Source organism: Dipteris shenzhenensis, chromosome 2 (genome assembly GCF_047967505.1).
Source record: "Dipteris shenzhenensis isolate YYH24624 ecotype China chromosome 2, Dip_SZ_1.0, whole genome shotgun sequence".
NCBI classification, from domain to species: Eukaryota; Viridiplantae; Streptophyta; class Polypodiopsida; order Gleicheniales; family Dipteridaceae; genus Dipteris; species Dipteris shenzhenensis.
Genome location: NC_141597.1, coordinates 64,786,883 through 64,809,321, shown reverse-complemented (window position 1 = coordinate 64,809,321; position 22,439 = coordinate 64,786,883). Strand labels below are relative to the sequence as shown.

The 22,439-nt window shown below is 45.2% G+C and overlaps 1 protein-coding gene across 2 annotated transcripts in view; it reads right to left on the bottom strand.

Moving 5' to 3' along the window:
* Nucleotides 1-17,054, bottom strand: part of LOC147905180 (Alg9-like mannosyltransferase family) — a 36,239-nt gene extending 19,185 nt beyond the window's left edge. Inside the window, exons 1-2 of one of the 2 annotated variants that reach the window (XM_087390849.1) lie at nucleotides 16,285-17,054; nucleotides 16,082-16,199 (exon numbers count right to left, since the gene is read on the bottom strand). In XM_087390849.1, the coding sequence (XP_087246975.1) occupies nucleotides 16,082-16,199; nucleotides 16,285-16,499 (333 nt within the window). In that variant the 5' untranslated portion in view covers nucleotides 16,500-17,054. The remainder of the gene's footprint in view (nucleotides 1-16,081; nucleotides 16,200-16,284) is intronic. The other variant, XM_087390857.1, reaches the window with a different exon arrangement.
* Between the last annotated feature and the right edge of the window lie 5,385 nt (nucleotides 17,055-22,439).

Sequence of the window (22,439 nt, the reverse complement as noted above, 5' to 3'; positions counted from 1 at the left end):
TGGAATCTTGGCTGAAATGTCAAAGTCGAAGATGGTGGATGGACTTCCACCAATTACAGGCAAGGATGATGTCTGTAGGGCTTGTCTAGAAGGCAAGCAGCACATGGATAAGTTCCCACAAGAGGCCTCGTTTTGGGCCAACAAACCACTTGAGTTGGTTCACGCCGACATTTGTGGTCCAATGTCTACAGCATCGTGGGCAGGATCCAGGTACTCACTTCTCTTTGTGGAGGGTATATTGTTTGGCTAAAAAGTCTCAGGCTTTCGAGAAATTCAAAGACTGGAAGGCCAGAGTTGAAAAGGAGACAGGGGAGGATGTCAAGACATTCCGCACAGACAGGGGGGGAGAATTCACCTCAAGTGAGTTCAACACATTTTGTCGCAAGCATGGGATCAAGCGACAACTCACCACGGCACATACTTCTCAGCAAAACGGGGTAGCCGAGAGGAAGCATAGAACCACCACAGAGACAGGGCTTGCTATGCTCCGAGGGAGGAATCTTTCTAAAGCCTATTGGAGTGAAGCTATCAATACAGCCGTACACATTCTCAACTGGACCAAGACGAAGGCCGTCAAGGACAAGACTCCATATGAGGCATTTTATGGTAAGAAGCCCTCTATCACTCATCTTTGCATTTTTGGTTCTAACGCATGGGTGCATGTGCACAAGGAAAACAGGACCAAGCTTGATTCCCGGAGCAGACAATGTATCTTTGTTGGGTATAGTCAAGAATCCAAGGCCTACCGCCTCTTCGACCCAGTAAAGAAGCAAATACTTATCAGTCGGGATGTTGTCTTCGCGAAAAAGGAACCTAAACCCCAGGAGGAGCCTCAGATTGAGGAGGAGATTGTTCAACCCCCAAACCCACCCCGTCCCAGGTTGACCATCCAAGAGGTGGCAAAATCAGAAGCTGATGTTCCACAAGATACTCAGGAAGAGCAGGATGTTCCAGAAGAAGTTCCCGTTCCTCCTCTCATAGAGAAGCAGAAAAGATTGCCCCAATGGTACCTACGGACATTGTAAGAGTCTCGGGTCACCGCATTACCTGAGAGTAGCAGTTCTGGATTGCGTCGGTCTCAACGTCTTCAAAAGGCCCCATCCGTGAATTTTGCTTTGGTGGCTCAGCTTGATGAGCCAAGGACCTTCGAGAAGGCGAAGAACAATCCAGAATGGCAGGCTGCCATGAAGGCAGAGATGGATGCTATCTTGAAGAACAATACATGGGACTTAGTGGCCAGGCCCCTGCGACGGAAACTCATCGGCACTAAGTGGGTATACAAACTTAAATACAAATCCGACGGCAGCTTGGATAAGTATAAAGCAAGGTTAGTGGTGAAAGGTTTTGCTCAAACTGCAGGCATGGATTTTGATGAAACTTTTGCTCCCACAGCCCGCATGGTTACTATCCGAACAGTGATTGCCCTTGCTGCCCAATTCCAGTGGCCTATTTTTCAAATGGATGTGAAGTCCGCATTCCTTAATGGAACCCTGGAGGAGGAGGTATACGTGGAGCAGCCACCGGGCTTTCAAGAACCAGGGTCCCCATTAAAGGTTTGCAGATTGAAGAAGGCATTATACGGGCTGAAACAGGCCCCCAGAGCTTGGTACCAAAGGATTGATATATTCTTTCAGAAGATAGGGCTCAGTCGGAGTCCTTCTGAGGCAAACCTTTACTTGTTCATTGAGAAGGGATTGCGACTGGTACTCATCCTTTATGTTGATGATCTTATCTTGACAGGTGATCATGTCAAGAAGATTTCACAGGTTAAGGAGCTACTCATGTCTGAGTTTGAGATGACTGACCTTGGGTTATTACATTACTTCCTTGGGATTGAAGTAAAGCAGGCCAAAGACAGGATCTTCATTTCACAGAGGAGAAATATGGCAGAGAAATTCTGAAGAGATTTCAGATGGAGGATTGCAGAACAGCATTAACTCCCATGGAGGTCGGGCTCAAGCTAAGTGTTCACGACACATCTCAGCCGGTTGATACTCCCTTGTATCGACGATTGGTAGGAAGTTTGCTTTACCTTACCAATACTCGCCCTGATATTTGTTATGCAGTTGGGCTATCATGCCAGTTCTCTGCTTCTCCAAGGAAGAGTCATTGGGATGCAGGTTTACGGGTGCTGAGGTATCTGAAGGGTACTTGCACCTATGGGATCACCTACACCAAAGGTATCGAACTAGGCGGGTTATGTGACAGTGATTGGGCAGGTGATGCTGACACCAGAAGATCAACAACAGGATATTGTTTCTTACTTGCATCTGGTGCCATTTCTTGGCTAAGTAAGAAGCAACCCACAGTGGCCCTTTCATCTACAGAGGCAGAGTACAGAGCCGCGTGTACAGCAGCTTGTGAGACACTCTGGTTGAGGTGGATTCTGGAGGACATGGATGTGTGTGAGGAAGGATGCGACAGTGCTGATGTGCAACAATCAGAGTTGCATAGCTATTGCCAAGAATCCAGTGTACCATGCGCGGACCAAGCACATCGAAGTTCGTTACCATTTTGTTCGAGAGCTCATCATCAACGACGTGATCGAGCTTATCTACTGCCCAACCGCCGACAACTTGTCCGACCTCTCCACGAAGGCACTCCCTCGAGAACAGATGGAGCACCTCATCAAACGCATGGGGATTGGCCCACAGTTGTGACATTGAGGGGGGGTGTTAGAGACTCACTGTGCCCACCTGTGAGCCCCCGTTTTGTGGGGACAAGGGGCAGTGAGAGGTAGGAAGGATGGGAAAGAGAGACCCAGGCAGACATCATAGGCAACCAGCACACGGGCTGGTTGCTGTCTGCAAACAGCAGAGAATTAGGGGGGGCCCTGTGCCTCCCTGGAAGCATAAACAGTCCCATGGACTGGCTGCACAGGGCACCCTTTTATAGGGGCCTGTGGCAGGGCCAGTCGGCCCAACCAGGGCTACCGACCAGGGCTGACCCTGGTCGGATTTCCAGAACAGTCTGGTCGGCCACAGGGGACCGACCCTGCTGGTCGACCAAACCAGAGGGCCTGGGCAGTGCCTATAAAAGGCCCACTCACTCCTTCATTCCAGCATCCAGTGCAGGACAGAAAGCCTCAGTCATAGGCTGTGCTGTGCACTCAGAGTTGGTCTAGTCTGACAGAGAGAGTTCCATCAATTCTCCTCGGCACTTGGCTGAGTTTTGTATTGCTCCCCTGGAGCCAGTTTTCTGCCCACCATCCGGTGGATGAATATATTCTCTCTCTCTGTTTAAGTTATCTCTGAGTGAGTGTTTATTGCATCTGTGATCAGTTATCTGAGTTGAGTGTCAAGAAGAGCGGGAGAGATCTTGGCTGGAGGTTTGAGTGATTCATTCCCTCCGTTTTCTAACAGGAGGAGCGGATCGCTACCATCCAGACTGCTATTGCGGAGACTACCAGATGGGTGGACGTTGCGAGACGGGCACCCAAAGCAGCAGTCTCAGCCACCATCGCCGAGCAGGAACAGAAGGCCAGTAAGGCTCTCAACATCCGAGTACGAGGTATCCCCCGCACAAATTCACTCACCCCCTTAGCGGACGCGACTGCTTTCGTGACCTCTACCCTCGGCCTCGCCGAGCATGGGATCGAGCATGTATGGCGCACAGGACGGGACCCCACGCGCCCACAGCCACTCATCATCCGATTCAGGGATACTCAGGCTCGACTTGCAGCACTCAGGCAGCGTGCTACACTACGGGACCACCCTACTATCTTCATGGATGAGGATCTCAAACCTATGCAGGTGGAAAAGCGGCGCACCCTACTTCAGCAGCGAGATGTAGCCCGTCAGGAGGGGAAGTGGGCTGTCGTCCGAGATGGCCGCCTATTAGTTGGGCCCCGCCGTCGAGCCCCACCAGGTACTCCAGACACGGTAGCAGACTCCCCCCCCAAATAGGGAGACATGGTCTATGAGATTCACACTCAGCACACAGTACCCTTGGCATGCACCATATGGAACTGTAATGGTACCCTATGGTCTGACCCTAGGAACTTCTCAGAGTCATACACTGGACGCGACATCGTTTTCTATACAGAGACACATGAGAGCCCCGAGCGCCCTCTCCCCTCGATCAGTGGCTATACCTGGGAGTCAGTATTCCGTGAGCAGACCAGATATACTGGGGGGGTCCGAGGGTCAGGCGGAGTTGCAGTACTCCTTCGTTCAGCGCTCACGAGCTTGACATCCGTGGTTAGACGGGATGTCCATGCCCGTTACCTATGGCTCCGATTCCGACGCCCCTCCACACGCGACCTCTTTATTGCAGTCTTTATTGCAGTCTGCTACTTTCCTCCTGAGACGTCACATTTCGCACGGATGCTTCGTGAGGATACGGGGGTATCCCCCTATCTAGATCTCTACTCAGACATTGTGAAGTTCTCCAGAGGCGGAGAGGTCCTCCTAGTTGGGGATTTCAACGCAAGGACAGGTGCACATCAAACATCACTCCTGGACTTCCACTCAGATCCGGTCCTATTACCTAAGATGGACACAGAGGACTCGGGCTTCCCCCGCTCCTCGGCTGATAGTCGCGCTCCCGTTACTGGGTATGGGCAGGCTCTTTTGGACCTTGGACGTATACATGATCTGGTCATCTACAATGGACTAGACCGGTGGCCTGCCTCCTCTGGTTTCACATGTTTCCCACATGGCGGAGGAGCCAGTGTCGTCAACTACATTCTGGGATCTCCTGCTTTAGCCCCACAGATCACTGACTTCCGCACTGCACCCTTACCCCCAGGAGCCGATCACACTTACCTGTTCTTTCATATCCTTGTGCCCCAAGCCCCTCCTAGCCACACCCCGCACTACACTACCTATCATGATATACACTTCGATCATAACCTCTCACCTGATTACTCAGCCCACCTAGCCTCCCTCCTCAGACACATAGACACCATACCCTCTCTAGATCACCGAGCCACCCTTATCACCCACTCCCTTCACAATGCAGCCCGCCACATCTTTCCTTCCACTACTCGGTCCACCCGCCCTCCACCCGCTGGCTCCACCCCTTGCAACAGCTGGTATGATGACGAGTGCAAAGCATTACGCCGCACACTCCGACTCACGACCCAGCGAAACGCTAGGGCCAACCCACGTCTCACCAGGGATTATCGTCGACTAGTCCGTCGCAAGAAGCTAGCCTTCCTGCGCCAGAATGAGGATACGCTGCTGAACATTCTGTTTAGTAGCAACTCCAAGGATTTCTGGAGGAAATTCCTAGAACGCCGATCCCCCTCCCCCCTCATAGACACTTCCCTCTGGCACACCTACGCACGCACACTCTATGATATCCCTGATCAGCCTCCTCCCGACCTCTCAGCCACCCCCCGCCCCACTTCTTGTATCCTCTTCACAACCCAGGGAGTCACCCACACAGCGCATAAGCTTCATAACGGTCGAGCTAAGGATCATGAGGGCCTATGCACAGAGTTTGTTGCCTATGGCATCAAAACTCTAGCCCCCATCCTGGCAACGCTATTCAATGAAGCTGTCTGCCACAGGTTCCCCAGAGCCTGGACCCTGAACACTATCACACCCATCCACAAAGCAGGAGATCCCATGGATCCAGGGAATTACAGGACCATCATGGTTGGACATGTTATGTCCAAGATCTATGCATCAGTGTTAGATGGCGAGGTCAGTGCTCGCGCAGAGGTACAGGGGCTCAGGGCATCCGGACAGGCCGGCTTCAGGGCGGATCACTCGACTTACGATCACATTTTTACACTTAGAGGGATCATTGAGGAGGCCAGACACAGGAGACAGAGAGTATATTGTTGCTTTGTGGATTTCCGCAAGGCATTCGACACCGTTCCCTGCGCCCGACTCATCAGACGTCTGCAGGAGTTAAGCTACGACTCGGTGATTATCTGGGCAGTCGTAGCTCTCTATGAGCGGGTAACGGGGCAGGTCAGGATTGGCACCAGCTGGACCCCAGAGATTACGAGCACTATCGGAGTCAAACAAGGATGTCCCTTGTCACCGACTCTATTTGGCCTCTACATCGACGAGCTCGAGACCACCGTCAGGACACTCGGAGGTGCACGCTGCTCTCTTGCGGAGGCTGTCATCCAGATTCTCCTATACGCAGACGATGTAGTACTACTATCCTCTTCTGCTACTGGTCTTCAGCGACACCTGGGTGGACTTCAGGTCTTCTGTGATACACATGACTTGAAGGTCAACCTTGGGAAAACCAAGGTGATGATCTTCAACACTTCCAGACCCGCTATGCACCGAGAGCAGTTCCTCTTCACCGACGACCCTGTTGAGATAGTTGACTCTTACACATACTTGGGCGTTGTCTTCTCAGGCCCGATCTTCACGATGCGCCCGCCATGTAGGCCAGGATCAGCCGAGGATACGCCGCTCTTGCCAAGCTGGAGCGACAGTGCTACCACTCCCACTTCCAGGACCCGCGATCCAAGTCTCTCCTTTTTTATTCTTTGGTCCGCCCAGCAGGCATGTACGGTAGCCCTTGGTGGGGAGTCGACCTTTCAGACACAGAGTGGGCTCGAGTCGAGCGCCGGATGATCCACAGCAAACCATCGGTACCACCAGATCATTCTAGCAGAGTTCGGCGCCTCACCCCTACAGCTTGATGTGGCTTTTCAGGCTATCACCTATCTCCACAGAGTCAGGGATTTCAGCTCCTCCGCCGACGATCGCCTCCGCCTACCTTGGCTAGCCCTATCCTCCTCTATGGCCTTATCCGTTGATGGGGACCAGCGATGCTGGTATAGTCGTCTTTCCAGTTGGTTCACCCAACTGGGCCTCGACTTAGACCGGTTGCCTCCTTTTCAGTACAGCCTTGACGCTCCACCGTCTCCCCTCTCCCCCACTGACCAGGAGGTCAACCGGCTCATTCAAGCGGATCTGCTCCAGCTCCACACTTGGCGAACATGGTTTCTTCACTCCGAGCTTCCTGTGAAGCTCGACTTCTACCGCCGACACTGCCTCCAGATCTCACAGGAGGGCTTCATCACACCTCCAGGTTACACACAGCTTCATCTACCACATGCGCTCCGAATCTCCCTTGGTCAGTTTAGGATCTCGCCACACCGATTACGGATCGAGAGCGGATGCGCAGAGGGTATCCCACGAGAGGACCGCCTTTGCCCACTTTGCGACTTGCAGGAGATCGAGTCGGAGGAGCACTTTGCTTTCAGATGTCCTATCTATTATGCCATTCGAGGCCGGTACCACTGCCTCTTCCGCGACGGATTCGGCTCCCTCCCACACATGTTGCAGTTCCCGCATCAGCGATGCCTAGCCGCTTTCTTACATGAGATGACTCGCCACCGAGATACCTCTCTCCGAGCACGGCGACACGAGCAGCGCACACAGCGTGAGGACACCCAGCGGCCTATCACTGACTTCTTCCAGTCACAAGATACCTCTTCTCCGTCTAGCCGACGACGCGGACGTGAGCGAGAGCCAGAACCACGACTGCGCCAGCGGACAGACTCACACATCCAGGTCCATGACATCTCGTCTCTGCTCTCTGCCCGCCCCACCGGGGTTACCGTTGCCCTCATCCACAGAGCCACCCGCCGCCCCCGACGACCGAGCTCGACTAGGCCGCGTGACGTCAGAGGCCAATCATCTATCGCAGGGTTTTTTCCGACCTCCCATTTGACGGCCCCTCTATGATTGGTCTCTGACGATCACCACCTGCACATGTATACTGTATCTCCCCCCTCTGCCCCATTTTTTGGTGCCCCCCCCTTCTTTTTTGTATCATCTGGAGGTAGACACATATTTTTTGTATCAGGACTAGACACACAGTCCTTCATAACCTCTTTTTTGTTGAAACAGTTGGCTGGCCCGTTTTGAGACCGCCACCATTATGCTCATTGTATCAGTTATCTTTAGTCTCATAGACCTTCACGGTCTCCCAAAGACTTTAATAAACTTTCTTTCTCACCCTCTCCCTCTCTCTCTCTCTCTCTCACACTCTCACTCTCACTCTTATTCAAAACATAAAAAGCTAAATGGACCTTTACACTTATGTATCGTTTCCTACAAAGACGCAAAAATACATTTCTAACTTAGAAAGCACAAGCATACTCAAACAAACTCTCTTTTGAAACTAAAAGAAAAACGGGCTATTCAGCTCCCTGCTTTTTGTTTTCAGCTTATGTTCAATCATTCTAAACATACCTAAGGCCGATACACCATAGATAAAAGACTTCATATCTAAGATTGTGCATACTTTTCCATTATTTTCCTTGGATTATACCTCTTGTGTAATAGTAAAGTGATCAAATTACTACATTGAGTGATAAAAGACTCCTTAGTTGTACAAAGGCGGAAAAATCTATGGAATTGGGAAGAAATGACTCCATATTTTACCAAATCAAAAATGTTTAAGTCAATGTCAGGCATTTTTATACTGTGTAAACCACTATATTCAGGTTGTTCACATTTATCGTATATATCAACCTCTAATCCTATGGTAGATTGAGAAAGTCTAAGATCTAAGAAAACACAAGAATCCCCTCTTGACGTGCAGTTCCGTTCACAATAGTCACGAGGATAGATTCCTTCTCCAAAAGCACTAGCGTCTTTGTACATAAAGTCTTGAAAGTTAGGAACTTCCGGTACAAATAAATCATCTATAAAACGCCTAACTTGGCTAAGCTTATGTACATAGAAATAAGGCGTTGCATAAACTCAAATTCATAAGTGAAAAGATAAAAGTTTGCTAAAAAGACGGCACAATTAGTACCCATGGGGATTCCTATAATTTGTGAATGATATCCCAAGCGTCTTTAGGCATGCTTGCCTTCTTGAGGTGAGGGATGAGTGTATCGGACATGCAGAAGGAAATCCAATGCAACACCTTTCTTGATTTCTCAACCCATGTTTTATATTCCAATTTCAGCTCATCTGAGGGTTCATCCCAAGCCAACTCCAGGCATTCATCTTCACCCGTGATCAAGCCCCAAACACCTTTTCCCATGAGGATGTTTTCCATTCTATAGAACCAAGCGCTATAATTATCCTTTGTCGACTTTTCACCCACAATTTGGGTTACTTGAGTGGTCTCACCCATGCTTGATTAACAATATTTGCTTCCAAATGCAACTTAGCAAACCTCAAGGCAATGGCACTTTTCTGATTTTTCTGAGTACATTCACTTCAAGTGAGGTAAATGGCATCAAAATTTGAGAATTCACCCTTTCACACTTGTTCAAATTTTAGGCATCCAAGAACATCAAAATTGAGCACTAACAGTCCACTTTTGAGCACAAATTCAAGCATGTACCAATGCACTTATGGCTTTTCCAACTTTCTGTAAATGAGCGTATTTTGGCATCAAACAGCCACAAATTGCCTTCCAAATGTGCTCTTGCAATGGCTTAGCAAACTGAAAATTTATCCCACGCTTTGGGCATCATACGCATCCAATTTTGGGCATACATATCCTTATAAGCATCTTCCAATTCAAATTTACTAGCGAAAGTTTATTTCATGTGCACAAAGGCATTTATGCTTCACCAACCAGACATATAACCTCCGCTATCAACACTTTTCTGCCCAAATATGCAATTTCCTGCAAACAACTGCTACCCCAAATGGCAATTGCTTCCACCGTGATACTCACGGGTACTATGCCAATCCTTTGAAGCAAAGAAATAAAGCGAAAGGAAGAAGAGGAAGTATTAACTCTTACTTGGCTCCCAACCGAGGTGGACAACAATGATCTTTTACCACTTTTAAGCTGCAGCAAGCTTTATGTGAACCTCTAATAGTCCCTTTTTTTGTTTTTGAATTCAACCGGAAAAAAACACTCTCGTTGATGCACAAGACGTTTTCCCCACTTGAAAGATTGAAAAGCACTTGAGAGGGGTCTCTCAAGGTTCTATGTAGATCGAAAGTCCTTTAATAAGGACTCACAACCACATGTCACTCAATAATTTTGCTCTCTCTGTGATTTCTCCTGAGTTTCACTTCTGATCTCTGCAATGTTCTGCATATATATTCTCCTCTACACCCCGTTGCCTTCTTGTTCTCCAAATCTACACGACTTCTCTTATAACATGGGCTTGGATGCTCACCTTGTGTTCAGTGAAATCTACAAAGACCCTTGCAAACATTAAAATACACAAAATCGTATTCCTGGCAAAAGAACCGATTTCTAGGTCAACTCTCTGTTCAAGACAAGAGCGCTTCTCTTTGACACAGCAGAAGAGACGAGTGAACTCTTTGCTGTTGCGCTTGGTTCAATCAGAGCCTCCTCCTTGCTGTTGGGATGAGAACGTCCTCCCCTTCGATCACTGTCATGCCTCTCGTAGCTGTTGCAGTCACTGTTGGTGGACAACAACTATACTTATGTCATGTGTAATCTGCTACGCCTCGCCTCTTGCTCCTGTTGCACTCTTAAAAAATCATCTTCGATTTCCAAACACAGTTGCAATTGCAATGAGACGTTATCTCCTGTGTTATCTACTAGAAGCCTTGCCAAAATGTAAATGCTCCAAGCGTTGCCTACTCCTTCCACCACTCCTTCCACCCTTATTTCAACAGACAAAGCTGTATCTACCCCAAGAGAGAGTTACGTTCAGGTTGCCAGCGTAAAGGAGAGCTGTAGGAACGAGTTCACCTACCATAGCTCCTTATCCAGTCGTCTGAGTCGCTTCAGCCTACACTACCTTCACATAACCACTGTTCTCCTATGTTCTTCTCCTTAACCTGTTTCTTCTCAAGAGAGTTACAGCTCCTGCGGCCAAGAACTCTACCATAGGGACAATTGAGATACCCGAATCTTCTTGTAGTTAACAAACAAGCTGCACCTCCAAGTCTCTGTTTGTAATTGGTTTTGTGGCTGGCGGTTTGATTTTGGGAGCTGTTCAAAATGCAATTCTGTTGATCATAGTAGCACACCTCTTTGGTGGCATTGTAATGCTCTTCACTCGGAACCACTTGTGTTGAAAAAGGAGCCATGACTAGATGTGTTGCCAGCTATCCGACATCGACGGTGATCTCAGTTTGTATAACATGGTTGCCAAAGTCAAAACACTTGGACGACTCCCTTATCAAACTTCAGCAACGATTCTATCCCCTTCTGTCTGAGGTTCATGCACTGCTGTCAATGTGTGACTTCGAGGCCGATTCACAGCAGCTCTTAAGATGCCGACATGTATTCGTTCTTGTTGCATTGCTCCATTACTTGCAAACTGCAGTAGTCGCCTTTCTGAACCACAATGGGCTTCTCCTTGAGATACCTTCAGCAACTATATGCACCTTCAAATGCTCCCTGGCTATGATACCACACTGTTGGAATAAGACCATCTAATACACGAGAGAGAGAGCCTGAACACATATCATCTATTACAGGGGGCTCCAAAATCCAACACTCCTTCAGTACACATATCTCTCTTCATATGCAAGAGAGTCCTTAAGTGTCTTCACACACCTACTATAAGAAACCACATCATCAACTATATATATATCCACCTATGCATCTACACGGGCCCATGATGGAAGGCTGGTAGACCCATCAACTACTGTAATAATGACTGCCAGAGGGGAAAATAAAAATTATTCCCTAACCTTGCCCTGCAATATGTAAACGCATATGGGTGAGGATGGGAGCCAGCCCGATCCACGATGAAGGTTGGGAGGGAGAGGCTAATAGAGTATGATACTACCACTAGTCCGAGATAGGTACAGGATACAAAATTAGATAATATCCCAGACCTGTTCCCTCTTCTGCTAACCGAGTCCCCATAACTAAGCTTTGCTGCCAAGACTCCCTCCAACCTAACTAAGATCAGAAGGAACCATACTACTATGATACCAATGTAACGTGCGGAGACTTGCTGTGCAGAAAATAGATGAGTATAAAAGGCACTCAAGCATGAGAGACACAACAGATTCACCTAACTATAGTTTATTTATACATGGTTGCCAAATCGGCATACAAAACTGTGCTGAGACCACTCCCCTAACTACGACATGCGGGAGATGGAACTATGCTGTGGAATAGGACACCCAAACCTTGCACATACGCTGGCTGGAAGTGCTGCTGGAGGCTGGGAGCTGAGTCTTGAACTGAGGAAAGCTAAGTGAGTGAAAAGGGGGGCTGAAGGCCCCTTATATAGGGCTGGAAACCAGCCAAGCTTGGGCCAGCACAACCGACTAGCTGGTTGGTTTTGGCCAACCAAGCTGCTGGCCCTTGCCTATAAACCAGGCTCTTTTGGGCCATTTCAGCAGGCAAGCTAGGCAGCTAGTTGTCACTGCCACCTGGTGGTGCATGTGGCAGTGGAGCTGGAGCCACTGCTTCAAACGGCATCAAATTTGGACATGTGACACTTAATCTATTAATAAAAATGTGCACACATGTGTCTAGGTCCTAGGGGCAATAGGAAGGGAAGGGTGCATTTAAGAGCATTGAATGGTAGATGCATGGGTCATAGGCTAAGGGTAGATGTAAATGGAAAGATCGAACCTGAGTGATCTCAAGGGACATTAATGAAAGGGTATTTGTTAGAAATCGACCAACGGAGGGTACGCACAGCAAAAGACTGATAGAATAGCCGAGGAGATCACACAGTGTGTGTGGGGAGTGGAATCACAAACTTCTTTACTTAATGTGCTTTACATATGTGCAGATCATGAAGTAGACAGTAGACAAAGCCAGATATAGCATCCACCAAAACAATATATTTCCCTCCAAAGCTATTGACACAACAAAAGAGAGAGATCCAGAGTCCCACCAAGGTGTGGTCCTCTGATCTTACCAAAGGTATCTGCTAGTGTCTTCTAGAACCCTGAGTCCGCGTGCTCCACCTCAAGCATATGTAGACTCTCCGTTCAGAGATCTCAGCTTCTTGCTGCCCTAGGAGACAGCCAAATACCAGCCCTAGTAGAGCTCAGTCTGCAGCCTCTATTGCGTTCCTCTGCCTCCTGGAAGCAGACTTGGGGATGTGTGAACTGCTGCTCCTGCGCCTCCCACAGTTGCTGGTGTGCTGGATGCTATGAATGAGGCACTAGGCCTCCCTTTTATAGGCCCAAAGGCCCTCTGAAATAACCAACTAGCAGCCCCTAAATGGCCGACTCAGTCTATCCCAAAACCAACCCCCATGGGGCCTCAAAACTAGGGCTTGTGCCCTTATTTCCACGCAGGGGCCTAGCCCCTATGCAGACGACCTGCCTGGCCGATTTGTGCCCTGCCTCCCCACCGACTTGGGGGGCTATTTATAGCTGGGCCCTTGGCCCTTCATTCCTTGCAGAGTCCCAGCCTCTTGGTCTGCTCCATCCTAGGCCTGGTTGGCTGGCTCCAACCAGCCCTTCTTCTAACCACCTTTCCTGCTGTTCTCCTCTGCTCCATACCTGCGCTTCTTTGCTGCTCTTTTAGTTGCCTCCTGCCAGGCCAGACCTAAGGCTTTGATGCCCCGCCATCTGTCCTGCGCATTCAGCTCCTTTGATGCAGGTTTTAAGCTCTGGTTTGCTGTGAGATGCTGCCCATGTGGCAGCCCCCTCTCTCTCTCTCTTCTTTGGGCAGATCTTGCCCTAGGTCTCCCTCCCCCATGCTCTCCTCATTTTGGGGCTTATAGATGGGGAGGTGACCTTTCCAACATTCATTGTGAATCTCACGTAGCATTCTCTCTATTCACCTTGCATTCATCCACCATCTCTCTCCCGCCTTGCATATAGGTCAAAAAGAGAAACAAGTACTCTCACGAGGGCCAATTGGCATTCAAATTCTGCATGCATTGCACACATTTGCATTCTTGAGAAGTCTGGATCTTCACATTTGGTATCAGAGCAGAGACAATCCACGGTCGGGACGGGAAGAGAAAGAGAGAGCCAAAGCGTGCGGGACAAAGGATGAGCAGCCAGCGCTAGCGAAGGCAAAGAGCGCACGGAAAGGCCACCTGTAAGTACAAAGCTCACGCCCTTGTGACACTTTGAACCAACTCTTGTTGTTTGACATGTGTTTGGAGGCGCTGCTGTCAGCGAACCAGCCATTGCCATCCTTACTTGCTGTATGAGCTGATCAGTGCTCGATGACGAGAAAGAGATCCTCTTGCACCATGTTAGTTGAATCTAACTTTGACGACTCCTTGGGCTTCTCACCTTCCTAAAAGCTTTTGATCCGCCGCCTTCTTTCAACAATCCTTTACAATGTGACCGAGCTTCTCACAGCCAAAACATTTTCTATCACAGCTCCTTTTCTTCTTGTTGTCTCCACTATCATCCGACTTGCCACCTTTGGAGTCGTCTTCTTAGGCCTTGCCATCTCTTGGCTTGCCCTTTCTGCCTTTCCCTTAGCAAGGAAGGCCTTGTCGATAGATCTCTCGGACTTCTTCTCTAGAGACTTTTCTTGCGGTAAGAGGTGCACTAGCTCTTCATATGCGACTGGTGCCGACCGATGACCTGCAATCGTGGTCGTGAGTTGACGAAACCTTTGTAGTTCCTCGAGAGCATACCAAGCAAGAGCCTGGCCATCCGAGCTGAACTTGTTGTTTGACCAACAGCAGAGAGCTTGTCTCTTATCACCTTCATCTTGGTGATGTGTACTTGAACTGAATCCCCTTCGTCCATTTGCAAGTTGTTGAGCTCTATCTCTAGATCTAGAACCCTTGCCTCACTGTTCACCTCGTACATGTCCTTGAGGATGGTCCATGCACCAAAAGCGGTATCCGCAAGCTGAATATGCGGCAGCACTGAACCCGCAGTGGTGCCAGTAATGATGGCTAGGGCCTCCGCATCATGCATCACCCAATCTCTTGCTGCTACCGTATCCGTTGGTGTCACAACTGCAGCTGTAGTCATAGTGGCCGGAGTCATGGTGGCTTGTGGCCTCACATCAACTCCTGTCATTATCTCCCAACTCGTCCTCACAAGCTGAATATACGGCAGCACTAAATCCGCAGTGGTGCCAATAATGGTGGCTAGGGCCACCGCATCACGCATCAACCAGTCTCTCACTGCATCCGGATCCGTTGGTGTCTTATAAGTGCAACTGTAGTCACAGTGGCCAGAGTCATGGTGGGTTGTGTGGCATCACCTCAACTCCTGTCATTATCTCCCAACTCGACCTCACCACCAAGTGGCTCCACAAAGGATAATTAGAAAGTCAAGTTCACCTACTCACTGAAGCTCAAGATCGGATATCAGACTGCCATGACGAGGATATGAATGGCTAAGGGGGAATCGTACTCTCTCCGCTGAACGCAGAGGTCTTCTTCCTGAAACAGGGTGGTGTCAATAGGTTCGCTGAGGAGGCTCTAATACCATGTTAGGATAGGGGACTGTTTGGACAGTAAACCCTAACTGAGCGGAAGCACCTTAGATCTCCCAAGTCATCCCTCAAGAAACTCCCTCAGGATCAGAGCAAAGACTTACTGAAATAACTCAGAGAATAGACACCAAATAGAGAAAAATAGAACTCAGTTTATTCCTCCACTACATGCGGCAAAAGACCACTCAGAAAGAGCAGTACACACCAGCCAAGATGCTGGACTCAAATCGCAATCAAGGAGACTGCAAGCTCTGCTTTAGATGATCCATTCAGTTAGCACAAAGATCGTTTGACTTCCCACATATTCATAAACCAACATGAGACAGCTCGCTCAAAATAATAAACCAAAATTGTCAGTAAAATGCCCTTTTTTATAGACAGGCAAAACCCCAATCAGGGATGAGCTATTCGGATGCTATGACATTCGATCACAGACCAAACAAAGGCTTTAGCACTCAAAAATTTGTACAACTCAGGACTCAGTGGCTAGCAATACGTAAGAAAATTTAGGACTACCTTTGTAGCACATGAAAGCCTTTGCTATGCGGAGACCCATGCCAAATTGTTTCAGGGTGGGCCAGCACAATAAGAGAGCTCTGTGGAGGGCGGGGGAGGGTAACAAACTTTAAACGGGGAACACAACCGTAAATCCATTGATCATTCTATCATCCTGGCAGTATTGTGGAATGTTTAGGCAGTTTGTAGCAATATCTCAGTTTAAGTTTTTAGTCGCTACCAAATATCAAACGAAAACTCTTGCCAAATAAAAATCAGGGGACTGAAGCGCGGTAGTTGATCTGAGACAATTTACCACCAACCAACGAGTGTCCAATTTCAACAGCGCCAGTAATTTGTAAAGACCCGCAAAGAGTAAGGGATGAAGGTAGCTTCTCAGCCCTCTAGTCCATTCCCAAGTCAAATGCCCGTACCTGCAACAAATAAAGTACCACTTGGATGAGAAGCAGACCATGCTGTCTGAAGTTACAGTTGCGGCCACTTGGGTTAGACTATCACCCAAAGACAATTCGATGGGCCACCTCAGTCGATTGCCAATACTCGTCCGGGTTGAAATACGTTTGCACCAGCAAAGCATTTACCACTCGAAAGACGACGCAACCTAGTAATAGGCTGCTGTCGTTCCAAGTGGTTTCTCCACGAGATTTTTCTGGGTCGTCGTTGTTGGCCTTCTTTGCCTGGTCTCTCGGTGTTCGACTCGAAGTACGCTTCATTTTGTTATACAGCTTACAAGGTCTTGTCTCGAGTAGGAAACCCTAACGTAGCTACCCAAATAACATTGTGATTGCTCTTGTTGCGTGGCCTGTGTACATAAATTCTACGATAAAACAGGCCGATGTTTGAAAGCTAATGTATTTGGCAATTGTGTTCATCCTAATTAGGTTAAAGATCCGAGGTTAGTGTTCTTTGTCATTTCGTCGCCGGCGTCTTAGTGCAATCTCTCTTGCTTTCGCGCTGCTCTTGCTTTCGTCTGCTCATGCCAGGAGCATCGCACTGCAGATTGGTCTTCTCTCCCTTTCTGGTTTACTTCTTCAAGCTGTGTGAGAATGCATCTCCTCTTTGTTGTATGTTGACTGCCTGGCAATAACAAACCTTTTGCAGAAAAGTGCAGTCTAATTTGGCATGCAAAGGCAAATGGCTAAGAGTTTGTTTTGCCTTTCTCTATCTCTCCAAGGCCTTAAATGAACGCTATAGGGAAGGATAACGTGAGAGGGGATTTAAAGGTTGTCCTACTACGTTGAATGCTCTTGCCTCTTCGAGCTTCTTCTTTCGTTCTCCTGACAGGTTTGCCTAATGGTTTTCTTTCTTAGGAATTGTTCCATGGTTTTCTTTGACTCAGGGGTTACTCACAGCCTCTCTTCTGAATGCTCTTGCTTCTTTTGTGCTTTCATTACTAACAGGAGCGTACTAGTTGCGCTAGGGGGCGTTCTTTCGTTCTTTCATTCAGCTCAGTGGTTTGCCTTATGGTTTTCTTTCTTATAAGTTTCCTTTGACTCAGTGGTTACTCAAGGTCCCTCTCCTGAATGCTCGTGCCTCTTCTGTCCTTTCATTACTAATAGGAACATACTAGTTGAGGTAGGGCTTGTTCTTTCGTTCTGCTCAGTGGTTTGCCTAATGGTCTTCTTTCTTAGGAATTGTTCCGTAGTTTTCTTTGACTCGGTGGTTTTCCCAATGGTTTTCTTTCTTAGGAATTGTTCGGTCCATTTCTTTTGGAGGAGCTCCAAGCACGTCGAGGCGCAGGTCGATTCTTCGTTGCTTCTGTTCGATTGTTTGTCCATTTTAATCCCTACGTTGTTGATACATGCGCTCCACATGCATGTCACTCTCTAAACTGATCACCTCTCAGACGAAAAGGAGGTCTTAGTTCCTGTCTGTCCTCACTGTGGTAGAGTGCTTTTTACACTTTGTTAGGCTTCAATCATCTTGTCCTCTCTTTCTTGTGACTCAAGTCACTTTTTGTTGGTCGATGATGGGATTTTTTATTATTCCTTCTTCAATCTGGATGTTGTTTGTTTCTACGTAAGCCGAGATGAGCCGATTGTGCTAATGACAAACATAAGCCAATGTTGTGGGATGATGCTGATGAGTGAGTGAGTGAGAGACAGACAGACAGACAGACAGACAGACAGAGAGAGAGAGAGAGAGAGAGTAATTAAAAAATAGCATGCAAAATGCGAGTAGCTCACAAGCAAAACAAGGTGAAGAAATCACCAGGCTTGCCAAAGGTGATCAGACAACCTCACCCTTAGAGTACGAAAACCTTTAAATCTCCTCTCACTTTATCCTTCCATGATAGCATTTATTTAAGGACATCCTCACCCTAGAGTATTCGTATGACGAGATTTATATCATAATCATGGTTCCTTTCATTATCATTTAGCTGATTGTTAGATCTAAGACCTATGAAGTAGTTAATTTAATTTGTAGTACATATTTTTTCTCTTATTTCAATAGTTAATGTAACTTGTAGTATACAGTTCCCTCTTATTTCAACGTTTGTTTTCTATTTCATGTTGAAGTTATGTGGTTTATTTTTCTAAAAGTAATTTTTTTTCGAATCTCCCCTCTTTCGTATTATGCAACAACTGCAATAGTCTTATGTTTCCATTATTGTAGATGTTAAGAAATCCTTGTGACAAAATTCACATTATAAGATTCATTAAGACATGATACGTTCAAAGTTAAGTGGAAATTTCATGTCTCTACTTTAATCATTTTGACATGTGAGTTCACTTGCTAGATATTGATACACATATGTTGAACTCTGAGTTGTTTAGTCAAAGAGTTGAAGGCAAGTTCTTAACCAACATGTTTGGAGTTGTAACTGGTTACACACTAATTAGAGACAGCACACCATAACTTTGCTTCCTTAGCAAACACACTACATTGTACTACATTGAGATTATAAAGAAGTCTCTATTTTGTATGAAAGAAATCAATTTTTTTGCCTTTTACATTTTCAAATGTTCTATTGCTAATTGTAAACCATTGTTTACAACATTGATATTTTAAAACTCAACCATGAAGATCAAAGTTTTAGATAAACACTTCGATGTTAATAGTGGTTTTTTTGTCCAATTCCCAAACAAATGTGTATTTACATGCTCAACATACATATTAAAGTATTATATAACAATTAAAAAGGTAATTCATCGTACAATTAAACATGCCATTCATGAAAATATTGGAATGATGCATTCATGAAAGCAAAATTCTTTATACATTGTATCCCGAAGTAAAAGATAACTTGGGGTTTCTAGAAAACAAGAACCTTATATCTTCACTTGTGTGGATTCTTTTATATATATAATCTTAGTCAACACATTCTCATTTAAAATAGAGATATATCATTCTAACAACATGAACATCAAATATACAAAGTATGAAAGATTGACTACAACAAAGGCAACAAAAACAATGCAATTAGTTGTGGAATATCCATGTACTTTTTGTAAGTTATTTCATAAAAATAAGTTTTGGACAATGGATTTGGAGGCTTCTTTATAAGAAATTATAGAGGAAAATACCAAATGATCAAACAAAAAGTTGACTTTTTTTAAAATAGTTCTCAAATAGAGAAATCTTATATACACAATCTAACACAAAACACTTGATTTAAAAACCAAGAAAAAACCAATGAATCATTTGTCTATTGTAATAGACGACAAGTGTACAACATATATAGAGAGAAGGTCTACAAACTCACACACCACCAAAAAGAGACAAAAAGCAACATCGAACAATTGTAATTGATCAGAACATGAATCAACAGCTATACATATTAATGTTTGGGGATTATTTTGAACACCATTTGAGGACACATCGATAAATGAATGTTTTTCATTTGAACATTTCTTATTCAAAAAATAAACCTCATTTTTGAAAATATAAATATGTGATTGGGTTATACAAACAAAACCACGTGAAGGTATCTTTTTAAAAACCAAAGAATACCACATATGTGTAGAATGTAGAAAAGCTATTTTTTAATAATGAACTACTAAAATTTTCCATTGCATGTCCGAATAAGAAACCAACAAATGCATCATCTAGATTAAATGACATGGAAGAACGCCTAGTCTTTCCTCGAATTATTTTTACCCAAATAAGAGAGTTGACTTTTAATGAGCAATATGGAGTTTAAGGAATCAAGTTAATGTCTTTTAAAAGGAGCATGTCGCTCAGTTGTAAGGTTTCAAGATTCATACTTTATAAATCTCACTTTGCAATCTCTCACCTTGAAGTCATACAATTATTATGTTGTACAGTTTTATCCACAACTAGCTTAGTACTAGGAGATAAAAGTAAGGTGGAACACATGGTACCACACTTTTGGGATGATGAAGCTTGTACTATCATAGGTATTAAAAAGAAACTAGAATACATATCAAGCTATCTTATTGGAAATATTTGGCCATCGATTCTTATGAAAGTAATGCACACACTAATAGAAACAGAAAAAGAAAATATGGAATTTTTATACCTTACAAAATAAAGAAAAAGAAGTGGTATAAAAAGTAACAACACCAAATGAGCTAAATGAGAAAATTGAAAATGATACATAACAGTTATTGACTTTTCAATAGAAGCAAGGTTTATGGCACCATGTGAAAACCAAAAAAGCCTTGGATTGTTTCAAGATAAACACAGTGAAGAACTAAATTTTCCCAGTTTATAATTTGGTTCATGAAGATCAATTGCAAACCAAAGATTAGCATACTTAGACATTGTAAAGTGGAAGTTAATGCATACGTCATTAAAATTTGGTCATATATACCAAAATTATTCTTCAAATCATGAAAGTATTGATTTAGTCAGTGATGCAATCCATATGGGTTTTTCAAAGAAAAGGCATGTTACAAAATAAAAAACTTGTCTCGCTAAAGATGCACAAACATTAATCCACAAAGAAAAAGGGCATAAAGAATCATTGCAATGATGCACCAATTGGGACTTCTTTTTTATGGCTTTTTCTTGTGCAAAACAACTCTGAGAACCATTGATAGCATGTCTACCAATAATGCATACATCCAATAGTAATAGCCCAACAACAATTGAACAAAAGAATCTTCTAAGACAACTAATAAGTGAAAACCCTTCTGTATGTGCATGATATGACCTTCATAAACTCCAAAACATGTTGTCATTAATCCCAAAAGATGAATCCACAATAGGAAACATTGTTCATTATTTTTTGGTCATAGACTTTCAAAGTAGAGGAACCCAACATGACACAAAATTTTGTCAATTGAAGATGCTCCTTTATACAATTCCAACAATGACCATGATATAATATCTTTTTTTGACAAGTAAATAACATGTGATAAATATTTTTATAAATGATAAAATGAAAGAGATTCAAACACACGAGAAACACACAAAAACACATCCACATGTACAAAAAGAATAAAAACACCTATCATTTTCAATATCCAAAGCGACCTCTAAATGAAACCATGATACTCCCACCTCTAGAAGGAAGCAATAGAAAAGAATATAAAGGAATTTACAAGAGTCCAAATAAAAAATAATATTTCTCTATACTTCCTAATACTACAATTACAAATGAGTGGATTTGCACATTGCTGTCTTAGTGCAATCTCTCATCCATTTGTATCGTGTTGCTCTTGCTTTCGTCTGCCCATGCTAGGAGCATCGCACTACAGATTGGTCTTCTCTCCCTTTCTGGTTTACTTCTTCAAGCTGTGTGAGAATGCATCTCCTCTTTGTTGTATGTTACATTTCTATAATCTTGTAATCTGTCATGTTATGATATGGCCTGCCTTGCAATAACTAACCTTTTGAAGACAAGGTGTCAATGACACATAGGCCCTGCATATGGAAGTTTTGGGAAATTGAAGTTGTATTTACTTGATTTTTGGCCCTGCAAGGGTCCTTAGTGATGGATAGGTTAGTTTTTTTGCTAATGATGCCCATCTGAGTTCTTTTAGTTCATTTGAACAACTTGACCAGGTTTAGTGGTTGTTTAAGGCTTTCTAATCTGCTCCTAATGTGTTGTTAGGGTCAAGTTTTTGTCCTCTTGTGGATGTTTTAAATGCGTTTGTCTTTTATTGGGTATTTCTCTCTAGAGATGGAGGCTCTCTTTGTCTCTTGTATGACACCACTCTTGCCAAAATAGCCACGTTCCCACTTTTATTTAATGCCCCATCCCACTTTTATTTAATGGTCCATCCACCACCACACACAAACACACACACACACACACACTTTCACCTCTTTTCTCTAGTCTCTTTCACTCATCTAGCAGGGCCAAAAATCCTAGGGAGGCTCAAAAGGAAACAACATGATAAGATAGAAGGTGAAAGACAAGCAATATCATTCCATTAGAGGATCTTTTCTTAAATAGGTAAGTACAAGATCAACATCATCTTTTTTCAGTACCCATGTCATCAATCCATTGACACAATCTACTCTACCAATCACATAATTTCTCTTAGTATCCTATGGCACCACATTTCTCAACACCCCCAAGCGACTTTACACCTAGACTTATAATGACATTCCAAAAGGCTGGGCCTTAGTGGGATCCCCACCTTGTTTATGCTGAAATATATGTCATAGAGTGGTCTGTCCAGTAAGCAAATGATGTTCCACAGTTTGTATTTTCAATTGGAATGTTTGTCCATATGTGA